Genomic DNA, 14,473 nt, shown 5'->3' with positions numbered 1-14,473 from the left:
CAATAATGTTTGTTGTCTCTCATTTACTGTGTGTTACAACTAGCTAGCCTTCAATTATGAAATAAGTAATTAGTGGATAATATAAGACTTTAATCCTTTTTTGTGCAGAAAAGCTAAAATATTTTTTGAGAGAAAAATATACGTTTGCTACTTGGTAACATAATTACTGCGATATTAATGCATTGACTACATGTAGCAAATAAATCCCCCTATATTACACGAAAAAAAACTGCTCAAAAGGTTGCAATTTGGCTAATGAACCTGGCCGGAAATAAAAACGCTGGTGTTAATTTAACACCAGACTGGTATCTATATCTGTCCACACCAGAGAGGTGTTAAAAATACAACGGTTAATAAACAAACCGATATTGGTTTAACACTAATTGGTGTTGCTTGAATGCCAAATTGGTGTTAGCTTAACACCAAACCGGTGTGGTTTCAACACCTTTTTGGTATGGACCGATATAGATACCAGGTTTGTGTTAAATTAACACCGGCGTTTTTGCAGTGTATATAGTTGAGGAGTTGAGGTAAATCTATCAAGGCTGTTGTTTCGGATTTACATTAGAATATCTATAGATAGATGAGGTCCACGCAGACAGGAGATAATCGTGAAAGGGCTTTGTTTAATGGAAGTATGAAACCTGATGTTTCATACCAAACATCCTGTTGCATTTCGTTATCGGAATGCTATACTTCAAACATTCGAGGCCTATGGCATAAACCTCAAACAGGAAGTTACCTGAAAATCGTATAGTTCTTCTAACTCTCCCCTATATCATGATCATTCTCATGCTATAATCATACGGTTCTAATCACTGATTTAACATAAAAATCTCCAAGAAGCAACCGACCGCGGACTGTAGACATGGCAGAGAGGTTGTAGGGGTGGTTTTTCTTCATCTTCTTCTTGTCGCAATGTTGAATATTTATGATGATTCCCTGATCGCGGGAGGAGATAGTTATCAGTGTTTGGATCTGAGTTTTTCCTTTGTTATGTCTGTACTTGCCGGCTGGCAGAGCGTGAGAGTATATAAGGGCGGATGCTCGGGTGGAACAAAGAGACTTGTGAAGGAGGAAGGACGGCGAAGGAGATGAAGAGATACCCGGGCCCAGTCTTACAAAGAGTTACGATTGATCCAACTAACCTCGAGTATCTGGAAATCCATTGATGTCATAATTTTTTTTCGGGGAATCTGTACAATGTCCTTTGTAAACAAAAAGAAGCACACTGAATTTTCCAGAAATTTATAAATATATGAAGATATCATCTAGAAAATGTAATGAACAAACATGCATTTTAGATGCTGACCTTGCTGGCTTTACATAGTTGACGTTAATCGGATCAATCGCGACTCTTTGTAAGGCGGGGCCCACACAGCAAAAACTGTGGTGTTAACCGGTGTATATAGAGGACCACACCAGTTATTTTACACCGGTGTTAAATTGGTGGTGTTAGTTTTACATCTATAGGTTTTATTACAACACTTTCGGTTGTTACATTTACACTCTTTGGTCTTATGTTCAATCTTTAGGGTGTAATTTTAACACCTCAGGGTGTGGTCCTCTATTAACACCAATTGGTGTCAGTTTTATCACCACAGTTTTTACAGTGCAACAATTAATAATTTACAAGAAATCAAAGGATTTGTGATTAAAGGACCTATAATTGACTTAGCAATAGATTGCAAGTTTATTGCAATGCCCTTTAAGTCACACTTAAATCTTTGTGAAACACCCACCTTGCGATGGAGACACGACCGTCGAGATGCCCCGATAGAGGAGACAGCCACTCAGGCATCCAGGTGAAAAGAAAAAAAAAAGGATGGGGATGCACCGGAGATCTCATGAGAGAAAATGACACGAACTGAAGTATGTTTGGAAAGAAAATGATGAGGAATATGAAAGATAGGTGGTTCAAACTTTTCTCAATTCAGTGTCATGTTTGTATAATGATGCACGGAGGTATTATGATAGGTTTTTTTCAATTCTTTTTTAATTCCACCTATTCATGGCGCTAGGAGCTAACTTTATTGTAATGTGCGCTTTATTGAAAAACAGAGTATAATCATTGCTCTTTTAGAATATTATTATGATGAATGGAATTTAATTTTGTTTTTATTACACACAACGGTTGTAGATAATTGACCAGGAATGGGGGGGGGGTGGAGAAAGAGAAAGAGAGAGAGAGATCAGGGGAGGGGGGGGGGGGGGTAATGGGAGCACGGGAGTGAATGTAGATATGACTGTAAGGAGTGGGTGGCACCTTTCATAACTGACCTACATACTAAATGCATACAAATATGGATAGAGCACTTTAAGTGACGCAGAACTTCCGTCTTTGCTCATGCTTATTATCGCTTCGGAATAAAGGAGAGTGAGTGGTTCTTAAAGACGCAGTGCAAATATCATATTATATCATTACCTTAATAATAACAATAATAATAATAATATGTCCATGTATATATATCAGTTAGTATATGTGCATAATACTCAACTGCGCTTTGATACTTGGTATCATAATACCCGGTTGAAGCTAAGCCGCCATATTAATAGGCGCTATAAAGCGTTCAAGGAATAGCGGTAGGCCTATACCCATTGACTTCACTATGAAAATACTAATACAAATATTAATACTATGAAAATAAAAAAGGGGAAGCTAAACATGACATTAATGAAGAATTCTAGAATTCACGAGGATGGGAGAGGTCCTTTTAAGAAGCATGTACAATATTTGTACATGTTTTACCGAACCAGTGTAACGCTTGAATTCATCCGGCAGGTAGATCGGCTTTACTAAGCGGAAATATGGCTAAGAATCTAAAACTCGTAAAGAAATAATATATATGCTTATTAAAAATCTTGGTACAGCTTGGGCTGAAATTCATCATCGCCCACGATGCACTCACGGAATGAGTCCCATCATGTATCCATTTACCTTACCTGGGTATATATAAAACCATGGATGAATCTTCCAGCAAACAATTCGACGTTTTGAAGAGAACGCTTTCAGAACGTCCTATATTAAGTCAGATTTTCGACGTATTTGAAACGTTTCATATAAAAATTTAAACAAATAATGATTGAAAAGGTTTATAGAAACCAATAAAAAGCTTTTTTTAAAGGACCTGCTGAAAAGCATTCTGACGTATCTCTTACTGGCTCTTACACGGCGTGAATGGTATTTATTTATTTATTTATGATATCTTATAAGTGGTGGTCTTATATGGGCCCTGAATAATGATAAACATATCTTTAAAAAATACATAATATAGGTACAGAAATGTTCGACATTGAAATTCCCTGTAAAAGTTGAAAGCACAATAGTAAACTAATTCAACCATACGAAAATATTGATTGTGCACATCTAAAACTGAATATGCACAACAGCGAATATTTGGCTAATGCTACGGCGAATCGAAAACAGCCGTTTTATTCACTTTCATTCAAACCAACTATAATGTAGCTGGTAAAAAATGTTAAAACGACTGTTTTAGACTCGCAGTAAGGCCGCCGTAGGGCAAATGTGACTACGCCATATTAAGTCATTTTTTATAAAGAGCACACAACCCTCTCTTTGAAAGACGAGAGTCGAAACCACTGGACCGGGTGAAGATAATGAAGATGCATTCCAAGAATGGATGATATGGGAGCGTTTCATAAATTATCTTCTCAGTGGATTTTTTTACTGACAAGTTTGTCCTGAGCCAATACGATGCAAGGATTTCAGTAGCTTATAACACATAAACATTGGAAAGCACTGTGTATTTGTTTCGAGGAATGCCCCCCCCCCCCCCCCCCTCCTCCCCAGCTTTGGCCGTCACCCTTTTATGCAAAACAGAATGATAGGGGATGCAGAAGTCCCGCATTAGGTCATCCATTGGCCTTTAGGGAATATCCATTTCATTAAGCATTACGTTACAGTAGCATGTAACGGGTATATGCCTGAGGAATCGAGGCTCGATTACAACTAAAATGCGGTAACGTTAAAGGACTCCAGTTGGCTAGTTTGAACCATTCTGGAACTACCAAAGACGTATGAAGGAGTTGCATGCAAACACCTGTTAAAAACTTCAGTATAGTGTCGCCAATGTTTTATTAAATAAACAAAAATCTTTTTTTTTAATTTAATGGTCAACACTTAACTTCTGGTCACTAAAAAATAATATGGACCATAAATATAGCACAGCTAGTATATACCCTATATATACTCCGCTTGATACAACTATATCTGAGCCACCATAAAAACGTTCAAGGCGTAAATTCTACTAGGTACCCATTTCCCTCACCTGGATCGAGTGCAGCACAATATGGATAAATTTCTGGCTGAAGGAAAACGCACCATGGCTAAGATATAAACCATTCAATCATGATATCATATTTCTTTACAATGTAACAATTGGCAAGGCCTACACGAATTTTGGTCAGATCTGTATACACAAAAATAGACCACGAATTCACGTAAAATAATAGAAAATATGAAATTGCATTGGTGGTCAGTCATTACAACATAATATTAAGTTTAAGCCGCTCTTTTATGTTGTATAATCATGACCGAATGAATCAATTTCCCGTAAATTAAACACAAAATGTATCTGCAATTGGTTTCGCTATTTATTGTAATCAGCTGATCAAATTGTGTTTTTTGTATGGAGACATGGAAAAAGGACATGAAAAAAACGTTTCCTGAAAACATATTTTTGTAATAAGAATATTTCATACTGAAATATGTTTTCGATAAGTACTTATACAATTTTTAGACTAAAGTCCTCATTACTCAAGTGTTTATACGCAAACATTTCGTTTTCATTCCCCTTCCCTCTCCCTCCATCTTATACCGGCGTGTTGCAGTATCTCCATTTCGACTTTTGGATCCGATGGCCTACAAAATAGATATTTTTCATTGCATCTTAATTGCAGCAGTTTCAATCTTTCTTTTTATTCTCTTCTTTTCCATCTCTCTCCCACCACCCACAGCTCGAAGACGACTCTGATATTCTAGGAGATTTGAGGAGAGCAGCAAATAGGATGAGACTTCTTCATCTCTTCAACTTGTCAAAGTCTCGACTGAACGTAAGCACTCTTAAACTCCAGTTTCTCTCGTTCCGATTCATTTACGGTAATCCGACACGGCGCGCCGTCCGAGCCGGGGACCCCCGCGACACATCTCTTCGGAGAAAACTTGGTCTCGGAAAAAAATTAAGTTTTGAAACGCTTTGTTGTTTGTATTTGTTCCATTATGAAGTGTGGGGCATTTTTACATTGAAGAAGTGTATTTCCTTAAGAATGAATGATTGATATGCGAAGGGGCATAAAATAGGTCGCTGATAAAGAGCGGGCCCTATGACTAATAGATTCCGATTCGAACTTCGCCCCCATTGGCGGCGGAAGCCAAAAATTTTAGGGGGGCCGGCACAATTTTTTGCCAAGCAAACAAAAATTGAGGGGGGACACAGACAAAAAAATTGACAAGCACGTCCCCCCCCCGCCTATGTTCGCCCCTGACGTGCGTGTATTACCGTTATATGCATGTAAAGTCTGAACGATCCAAACCTTCATACACGGTTTCATACATTATGTCTAACTACCTTGAATATTCATAAATAATCTCTTTTTTTACAGATTATTAAAATTCATTTAGGCTCCTACATTGGGTAAAAATGCTCCGTAATGGTGATTACGTGTCCAACCATCTTTGGGCATTTCTTTTGGGCATTTTTATTTATCCAGTGTGGTGAAAATGTTGCCCAATATAAAGTAATTAACTCCTTATTTCTTAATCTTGCTGGACAATATGCTTATACCGCATTTGGTAAAATAATGCCCCAAATTGGTCACTCACATAATTACCCTCGTACGCTTCCTGAAGATTTTAATCAACAAAGATAAAAACAAGTTTTTGCACTGCCGCGCAATACGCTTTTACTTCTGAATCTATTTTAACGCTTTTACGCCCATTTTTAATGGTTGTAAAAACGGTGAAATATATTGAAGAGTAAAATGCTCGCGATATATATCATCATGCATCCGGGTAATTTCTACCTTGCGAAAGATTGCTTACCTAATTGTTAAAAGGAGTGCTTGAATGCTCACACGAAAGGTGAAGATTTGATATTTCTTCAAATTTTAAGTGAATGTGTTCTTTTTTTTTTATTATTTCATCAGTTCAAAAAATGCTTAAATAATCAATAATCATAAGCGGAAGAGTCTAACCAAAAACTTGTCAAAATATTAACTATATTCTCAAAAGAAAAGCATACGCCTTCCCCTAAATCAATGCTGTCTTTGCGGACTTACAAAGGTCGTGATCATAATAGCCTGTCCTGTCATAGCACTAGCGTACCTAAGGGGGAGCAGACTGTCCCCCTGACGAGTCACAACTGATCCAGGGGACGTGCCCCTGTCCCCCCTGACGAGTGACAACTGATCCAGAGGACGTACCCCCCCCCCTTTGAGAAGCAAAACTAATAATTTGTAATATAAAAATGCAATGAAAACAGACGCAGCCCCCTCTTTTGAACTTGAAAACCTCTTTTTTTTTTTTTTTTGCTTGTCTTGTCATTTTTATTGTTTTAAGAAATCCTTTATTTGTGGTTGAAGACCTTTTTTTTTTCGTGGACGAAATATCCTCCAAAAAAATTGCCCCCCTTTTGGAAAATCCTGGGTACGCCGCTGTGTCATAGCGTATGTGGTCGGTCAGCAAGGGTTACCAACACTTAATTTTTGTCATTTTTAAAATGTATTTTACACAGCAAAAACTGTGGTGTTAACTGGTGTACATAAAGGACCATACCAGTTATTTTACACTGGTGTTAAATTGGTGGTGTTAGTTTTACACCTATAGGTGTTATTACAACACATTTTGTTGTTACATTTACACTCTTTGGTGTAATGTTTAATCTCTAGGGTGTAATTTTAACACCTCAGGGTGTGGTCCTCTATTAACACCAATTGGTGTCAGTTTTAACACCGCAGTTTTTATAGTGTATGTTTTGATATATTTGGATAATTATGATCTGATATTTTGTGAATTGAACATAATCCAGAAGCAAACTGTTAATAATTTTCATTCAAGGAGGGGGTGGTGGGGCGGGCGTGGGTAGTTCGGCTAGTGCATGGGATATTTTCAACATGATGACATAATATCTCTCGTATCATTAATTCAGTGTAAAAAAAATCACATTTAAAAAATACTCGTGCATCTTTATTTTGGAGTATAATTTTGATATAGTTAGCTTTTCATTATATGAATAATTAAGTAAGAATTAACTGCATGTGATATATGATCAATGCGCAACGCTAATTATGAATAAGCAGTTGTCGTGTGATCCATTACTCTTTAATAATTGTTCTTTCAATTTTTTTCGGCGGCGGTGAATGAAAAGAACAAAGTGTCCTAGATAAACATATTGATTAAATTGTATGACGTAAAAAAATGCGCTCATTTATTGCCAATAAATACATAGGGTCGTGGACATGGTCGACTGTTGTTTAAGGTATGGTTATAACATGACGATTCGTGCATTTATTAGGGAGAAGGGGTGGTAAATTAATCCTTAAATTTCAATTCTGAGCACCTAAGATTGAACCCATGATGTTAATAAGCCGGCCGATGTTATTGTGAAAACAGTTTTCATATGGGACACGGTTAAGAATATGACTTAACATAATAGTAGATGCTGAATTAATCACATAAATTGTGCATTCATTTTTACGATTTCAAAATAAACAGGTTCTAAACAAGGGGAGCAAACAGAATTTGACAAAAATATATAATTCGACTGGGTAGATGCTATAGTTATCATATCAATTGCACATTCTTTTTTTACAGTTTCAGAATAAATTATTTTCTCATTTTTGTTCAAAATACCCAAAGCCAACACATCCTGACAAAAACATAACAATCGAATGGGTATAGATTCTGAATTATAATCATATCGATTGCGCATTCATTTCACAATAATGGAATCAAGATTATTTTGTTTTAAACAACCAGAATCTATAAACAGTGCATGCCGAGAACGGCAAACCTATCATACAAATGGTTTTGAATTTTAAACTATTGATAATACCGCGTTGTATAACTTTGCTTCTAATGTCTAATGTTTCGACTGTCAAATATGATTTTAAGACTTTGTCGTCTAATTGATTATTCATGTTTCATCAGCGGGCCGGCTGTGAGAAATATGATCTAAGGAGGGAGGAATTCGGAAACGCGATAAAAATAACGCCCGGTGGATATCGACTTACAACGAATGGCTGTCGGCTGTTAATTGGTATAAATCTGATGGACAATAATGAGAGTTTTAAAGGCAATTTACGGACAAGAGCCCCGTTTGAATACTCGTTATGATTTATCCGATCGACATTATTCTATGGATAGCCAATGTCAACATAATTGCAACCTATTAATGTGATGCTCCTTTTCATGGTCGTACATGGATCGTTGTATTCGCCAATCAGTGGGCTTCATTTTGTTTTCAAAATGGGCCATGAATATACACTTATAAGGAGAAGATTAATGTTAGCAAAGCATTTTTTATTGGATCAGCCGTAACTATTTATAAGATCAGGCAAATTTCAGATTTATTTTTACTCGATCAGCGATTGACGCAATCATCTAGAATATGGTAGCACTCGATCAGTACTTTTTTAGCTTGTGATTCCATGCTGGTAAAATCCACCATTTTCACAACATTTTTCAATCTACTGTCCAAACAAACAAGGAACTTCAATGTTTTTTTGTGGTAATAATAAAGTACTACTGGTTAATCATGTAAAAAATGACAACCAACAAAAATATGTTGTCCATGGGTGAATTTGAGGTGAAAATGTTGTGTGTCATCTTTTCTGAGTCCCATACGACACACACCACTTTCACCTCTAATTCAACCATTATCAAACATTTTTTTGTTGGTAATCAGTTTTTCTCATGACTACCGACTTAATTATTGACAAAAATACATTATCATTGCTCATGAAATCAGCTAATAGACTAGATATTGTTGTCGAAATGTCCCGTACGACACGTATGGAATTGCCCTATTGCAATTGACTATCGAGATTTTGGTCGATTGAACTAAATTAGAATTAATTTAGGGGTGTCCTTTTTGCGCTTCATACTATCGAATGATTTATTTTCATGAATCAATTTTAAAGATAAAATAAGATATATTATTTCTATAGACCCCCTCTCGGGGTATGAGAGTAAAACAAAATAACATATTTACAATGATACTATACATATAATATTTTGATATATTTATATAGTACATAACATCCTACATCTTAATAAAGCTAGCCTTTCTGGCTGTTTGACTACTCTTCCACTACAAGTATTAGTAAGTAATAATGATAATAATAATAATAGGCATTTATATAGCGCCATCTATCTAGAAGTATTCTATTCCGAGGCGCGTTGTTATTATTATTACTCCGGTTTTAGCTTGAGCTGCCTCTCAGCGCTCATGCATTCAAGGAATTAATCCTACCGGGTACCCATTCACCTCACCTGGGCCGAGTGCAGCACAGTGTGGATGAATTTCTTGCTGAATGAAATTACGCCATGGCTGGGATTCGAACCCACGACCCTCTGTTTCAAAGTCAGAAGACTTATCCACTGGGCCACAACGCTCCTGAGTATATCTCTCCTACTTTGTACGTTTCTTTTTAATAAAACGGTTCTTTCTAAAAAAAAGTTGATTGTGATATTCAAACAAGTAAATGGATTGAGAATTAAATTGTTTCTTTTCAAGTTGCCAATTCGCAGTAAGATTGATAAATCTTTTTATTCTTTTAAATAAAGGATTATTAACATGTCTGGTTATATCAGGATGTTTGCATTATACGAATAAACACCAAAACGTTTTTCATTGGAAATGTAATTTTGGAATAATATTAGATTATTGACAGCAGATAAAGGCTCTGAGAAGAATTGTATTTCAAGTCTAAATACAATATTTAAGCATCAGCAAAACACTCATGAAAGATATATACCGATTAATTTAGAGAAAAGCAAAATAATACACTCTTAGGGTGAAATGCCTTCCATTCAGATCCCGTATATGTGTGCACTAACAAAAACATGCACCAGTTTGATACGGACAATGTATTTCACAAGGTAATCGCTTGATAAAAATAACCACACGATTTCTTAAGGGCACTTTTAAGGGGCAATGTGTGAAAATGCCAAGGACCTTTAAACCCCCAGGCCCTCCCGTCCATTGCATCACTGCCCATGTCATGGGAACGTTGAATCTACAGTGATGTACATTTGGAATGAAATAAAATCAGTGTGGTGACACGTAATAAACATGCAACATATTTAGAAGAGTTTAACAGGTTAAATCGACCATTTCTATCAGAGAAACTAAGTCGCTCTATGCAGGAAACGGTATACATTTTAATCTTATGTAATCAGTCAAAGGGGTTAGGCTATACAAGGTGATCTCTTAATGCGCAAGAGCTAACCTGGTCCCTAATCACACTCCTCTCAGAGTGAGACGAGGGACAAGTCTTCATGGAGTGAGATTTCAATCTTTTGAGAGTGGAATTTTACCTTTTTTGGAGTGAAAGGTGGAAAAAAGATGCACACTTTCACTCAAAAAAGGTAAAAGTTCATTCTTGAAAGATTGAAATGTCATTTCACTCTGAGAGGAGTACATGTGATTACACTCTAAATTACAGGGATTTTAAATAAGTCCACATGGACTGTAGGTAGGGATTTAGTTTTAATCCCAAAGACTTAAATTTAAATCTCAAATTATTTAAATTTAAATCTTTCGAGATTTAAAAATGAATCTTAAGGATTCATACTAAATCCAGAATTCGATTGGTCCCTAACTACAGTCCATGTGGACTTATTTTAAATCCCTGTAATTTAGAGTGTAGGGACCAGATTAGCTCATTATCAAATAGGGGGTACATAAGCACCACCGAACCCTTTGAAGGACATGCACCCTGGAGCATCTATTGGGGTGAAACCTTGCCCCCCTGAGAGGCTTTTTGCACCTTCAATGGTTAAATTTTATAGCTTCATTTTATACCCTTGTTAGAGAAGGTGCTAATTTGCACCTTTTGAACACAAAATGCAATGTGCATCCAAAAACATGGAAAAGGTTGCACCTTAATTGAAGAGTGCAAACTTTGCAACATTTATAGGGTGCAAATAGGAAAAAAATGTCCATTTGTGCACCTTATATAGTAATGATGCACGATTGCACCCTAATAGCGGCTTTGGGGTTCCAACTTAAACTTGTTTTTGTTTGTATGCTTTGTCATAAAAAAATCAAAATACACTGTAAATAGACCCCGTTCTTCTCTCAAAACATACTGTTAAAAGAATTCATACGATTTAGAGCGATATATTTCCAATATATTACTATTATAATTAAAATTATTATTATTGTATTTATCATTATTATCATGATTATTATTATTATAACAATCATTTATTTTATTGTTGTTTTTATTACACTCTAAAAAATCGAAGAGCTACTTTAGCTCTTAAAGAGCGTGTATATTGACTGCACTTCGGACTACTGATTTTTCTCGTTCAAATTTGAACTAGACAAATCAGCACTACACGCTCTTTAATAGCTAAATTAGCTCTTCGTTTGTTAGAGTGTATTGTCATAATTATGTACTTCTATTATTCTTAAGTTATTTCATATTTTATATCGCACTAACACTTTCTTTCTTCTACTTTCACCATTCTTCCCTCCTAACCTTCCCCTTTTACCCTCTCTCTCTTTCTGCCCCAACCCCCTATCCTCCCCATCTCTCTATCTTTCTTCCTTTCTCCAGGAATTAAAGGATACATCAATGAACGAAGTTGACGAGAGGCCTATTTATGAAGACTATCTAGAGGAGGGTTTATAGGAGACAACAATTCTTTCACGCTCGCATAATAGTTTATTTTAAATATTCTTTATACTTCATCATTTAAATTAATGAAGTTGTAAACCAGAACATTTTAGCGTTTAATTTTAAGCAAAATGTCCCCCGCAAAGTGTCATCCCCCTCATGCATGTCATATTTAAGAATCACGTGATTTCAGCCATGGGTAATTTAATGAACATTATACTTTCATATAATCACCTTTTTTCAGTGATTTCAACCGAGGGTGATTTGATGAGCATTATACTCTCATTGCATATATCACTTTTTCTCGCCAGGCAAGGACCCCCAAAATTCTATATTTTGATTATTTACGTATAAAGTTTATTCTTTCCAGTCCGTATATATATATAAAATAACTCTTTTCTATTGAGGAATTTAACTCGAATGCTATACTAATCGTAAAAAATATTGAATCGGTTATGATATTATTAATCTTGAAAACCTGCATAAATAGTCTTCATTGTAGATGTTTATATTATATTCTATACGTACAGACACATTCTTCAGCTGCAATCTGTATTTAACGGCCATGGATCTTTTAAATAGCAAAGTTATCTAGAATATGTGAACATGTTTAATTTCGCATTGATGTATATACTTGTACAAAATGAAGTAAGACAATGCTTCGTTACTCAAGTGTGTGGATGTGGGAAAAATTGGAGTGATATGTTATGCATGAAGAATTAAATGAGAATATTTCACAGGTATCAAATTTTTAAAGTGCAAAATATAACTTTAAGTTGATTTTGTTAGATTACGTCTTGTTTATCGCAGTTCATCATTCAACATACAGAAATGTAGAAATCAACAATATGTAGTGGGAGAACGTGTCTGTTTGTACGCTTATGTGCGTGAAAGAAAGAGAGAGAGAGAGGGGCGGGTTAATTACGATCCCTTGCTTTCAAAGATTTCAAGCTTTGGCAAAAGGAAGCAAGATGCAAAAGTATCATTTGTTGTAAATGAGCAATGTGTGTTCGTAATTTACATAGGTGTCAATGCACTTTATAGCATATTTTCTTCAACATTCTTCCATAGAATTAATATTTCTCCCCCCAAATTTTGTCTGAACGTGCAACATACAAAGGTATTTTAGAAACAATATAAATCAAATTTGACTGATGTGTCACTAGCTTCCTTTTGCCAAAGTTAGGCAAAATTTGTGTAACCATTTGAAACTGCTCGAAGCAATAGGCCTTACAATTTCATTTTGTTTACTGACATAAAATTATCAGCATAAAATAGCACTAAATATTCATAATCATTACTTAGCTATAACTTATACATGCTGAATAGCAAGTGTATGGTGTAATTTCCTTCCTTATTCACGTATTTTTATTTCTGTTTATTCATAGATAACCAAGGGGTCCTTTTAATGATACATTTCAAAAATAAAATTAACTCTTTCCTTTTGGACTCGAATATCTATTTGTCTTAGGATACATGGTCTTTTGATGATTAATTTGAAAAAATGATAATTCGTATTACCCCATCATTCATTTTCAGACCAAAAAATAAAACCTTTGTGAAATTTGTCCATTTTGTTCATAATTCTGTCCGCGATTATTTTAATGAATTAAAGAAAATCAATTGAGAATACGTTGGTGATTCCACAAAGTATATTTGATCTAGCAAGGAATTCTTTAAAGTGGCCATATCGGTCCACACTATCGAGAAGCGTTGGAACAACACCAGTTAAGAATCAAACCGGTATTGGTTTAACACTAATTGGTGTTGCTTAAATGCCAAAATGGTGTTAGCCCAAACGCCAAACCGGTGTTTTTTCAACACCTCTCTGGTGTGGACCGATACCAGGCGGGAGTTAAATTAACACCGGCGGTTTGCAGTGTATAAATGTCGTGATTCATTGTTAGATCCACATAGTTACGTCCACTTTAACTCTGATAAATGTTTGTGGGTGAGAAAACATGATAATGGATATGCGATGTGATGAAACATTCGTTTCGTTTAGTTTTAATTGCTTGATACGGGGTAAATTTGAACGTGACGGGAATTATATTTTCTGTTACTTCAACAAGGGACAATGTCCAATGCTATTCAATTTCACGTCTAGGGCATTTCATAAATTATGATATACTTATCATATCGGTCTAATTTACTCCGTTACTAGGATTTTCTTTCAGTCAGCGACGTATACGGAGGGTTCGAGAACAGAGAAAATGTATTGCAAAATGCCCTTCGTGACAAAGATCAACCAAGAAGTCTTTGTCGAAAATTGGTGAATCAAAATAGTATAGTTTCGTCCTTGACTCCGGACAAAGGACATAATTATTTGCAATTTTTCGTCAGCTCCGAAAGTTAGGACGAAGCAGCTGTTCCGGTTTAATTTTCGACGAAGACCTCTCAGCTTTTTTTTTAATTTCACGTGTATTATGATCATTTTACTGTATTCTCAAACCCTCCGTAATTTGTGTTGAGAAAAAGTCCTCGTAGCCTATGACATTTAAGACTTTGATCCAAGAAGCCAACCCCCTCCTCCACCCTTCCCCGCTATCATAACTGAATAATGCATGAAGAATTACCTACCACCGTACCCCTAGGATTTCGACAACCC

General features: G+C 35.8%; 1 protein-coding gene across 1 annotated transcript in view; it reads left to right on the top strand.

Moving 5' to 3' along the window:
• Nucleotides 1–12,658, top strand: part of LOC121425697 — a 29,496-nt gene extending 16,838 nt beyond the window's left edge. Inside the window, exons 2-3 of the mRNA XM_041621867.1 lie at nucleotides 4,978–5,073; nucleotides 11,806–12,658. Of these exons, the coding sequence (XP_041477801.1) occupies nucleotides 4,978–5,073; nucleotides 11,806–11,880 (171 nt within the window). The 3' untranslated portion in view covers nucleotides 11,881–12,658. The remainder of the gene's footprint in view (nucleotides 1–4,977; nucleotides 5,074–11,805) is intronic.
• Nucleotides 12,659–14,473: the final 1,815 nt, after the last annotated feature.

The sequence above is a fragment of the Lytechinus variegatus genome, chromosome 12 (genome assembly GCF_018143015.1).
Source record: "Lytechinus variegatus isolate NC3 chromosome 12, Lvar_3.0, whole genome shotgun sequence".
Classification (NCBI taxonomy): domain Eukaryota; kingdom Metazoa; phylum Echinodermata; class Echinoidea; order Temnopleuroida; family Toxopneustidae; genus Lytechinus; species Lytechinus variegatus.
The sequence above is the reverse complement of the archived record's forward strand: the minus strand, read 5'-3'. Positions and strand labels throughout refer to the sequence as shown.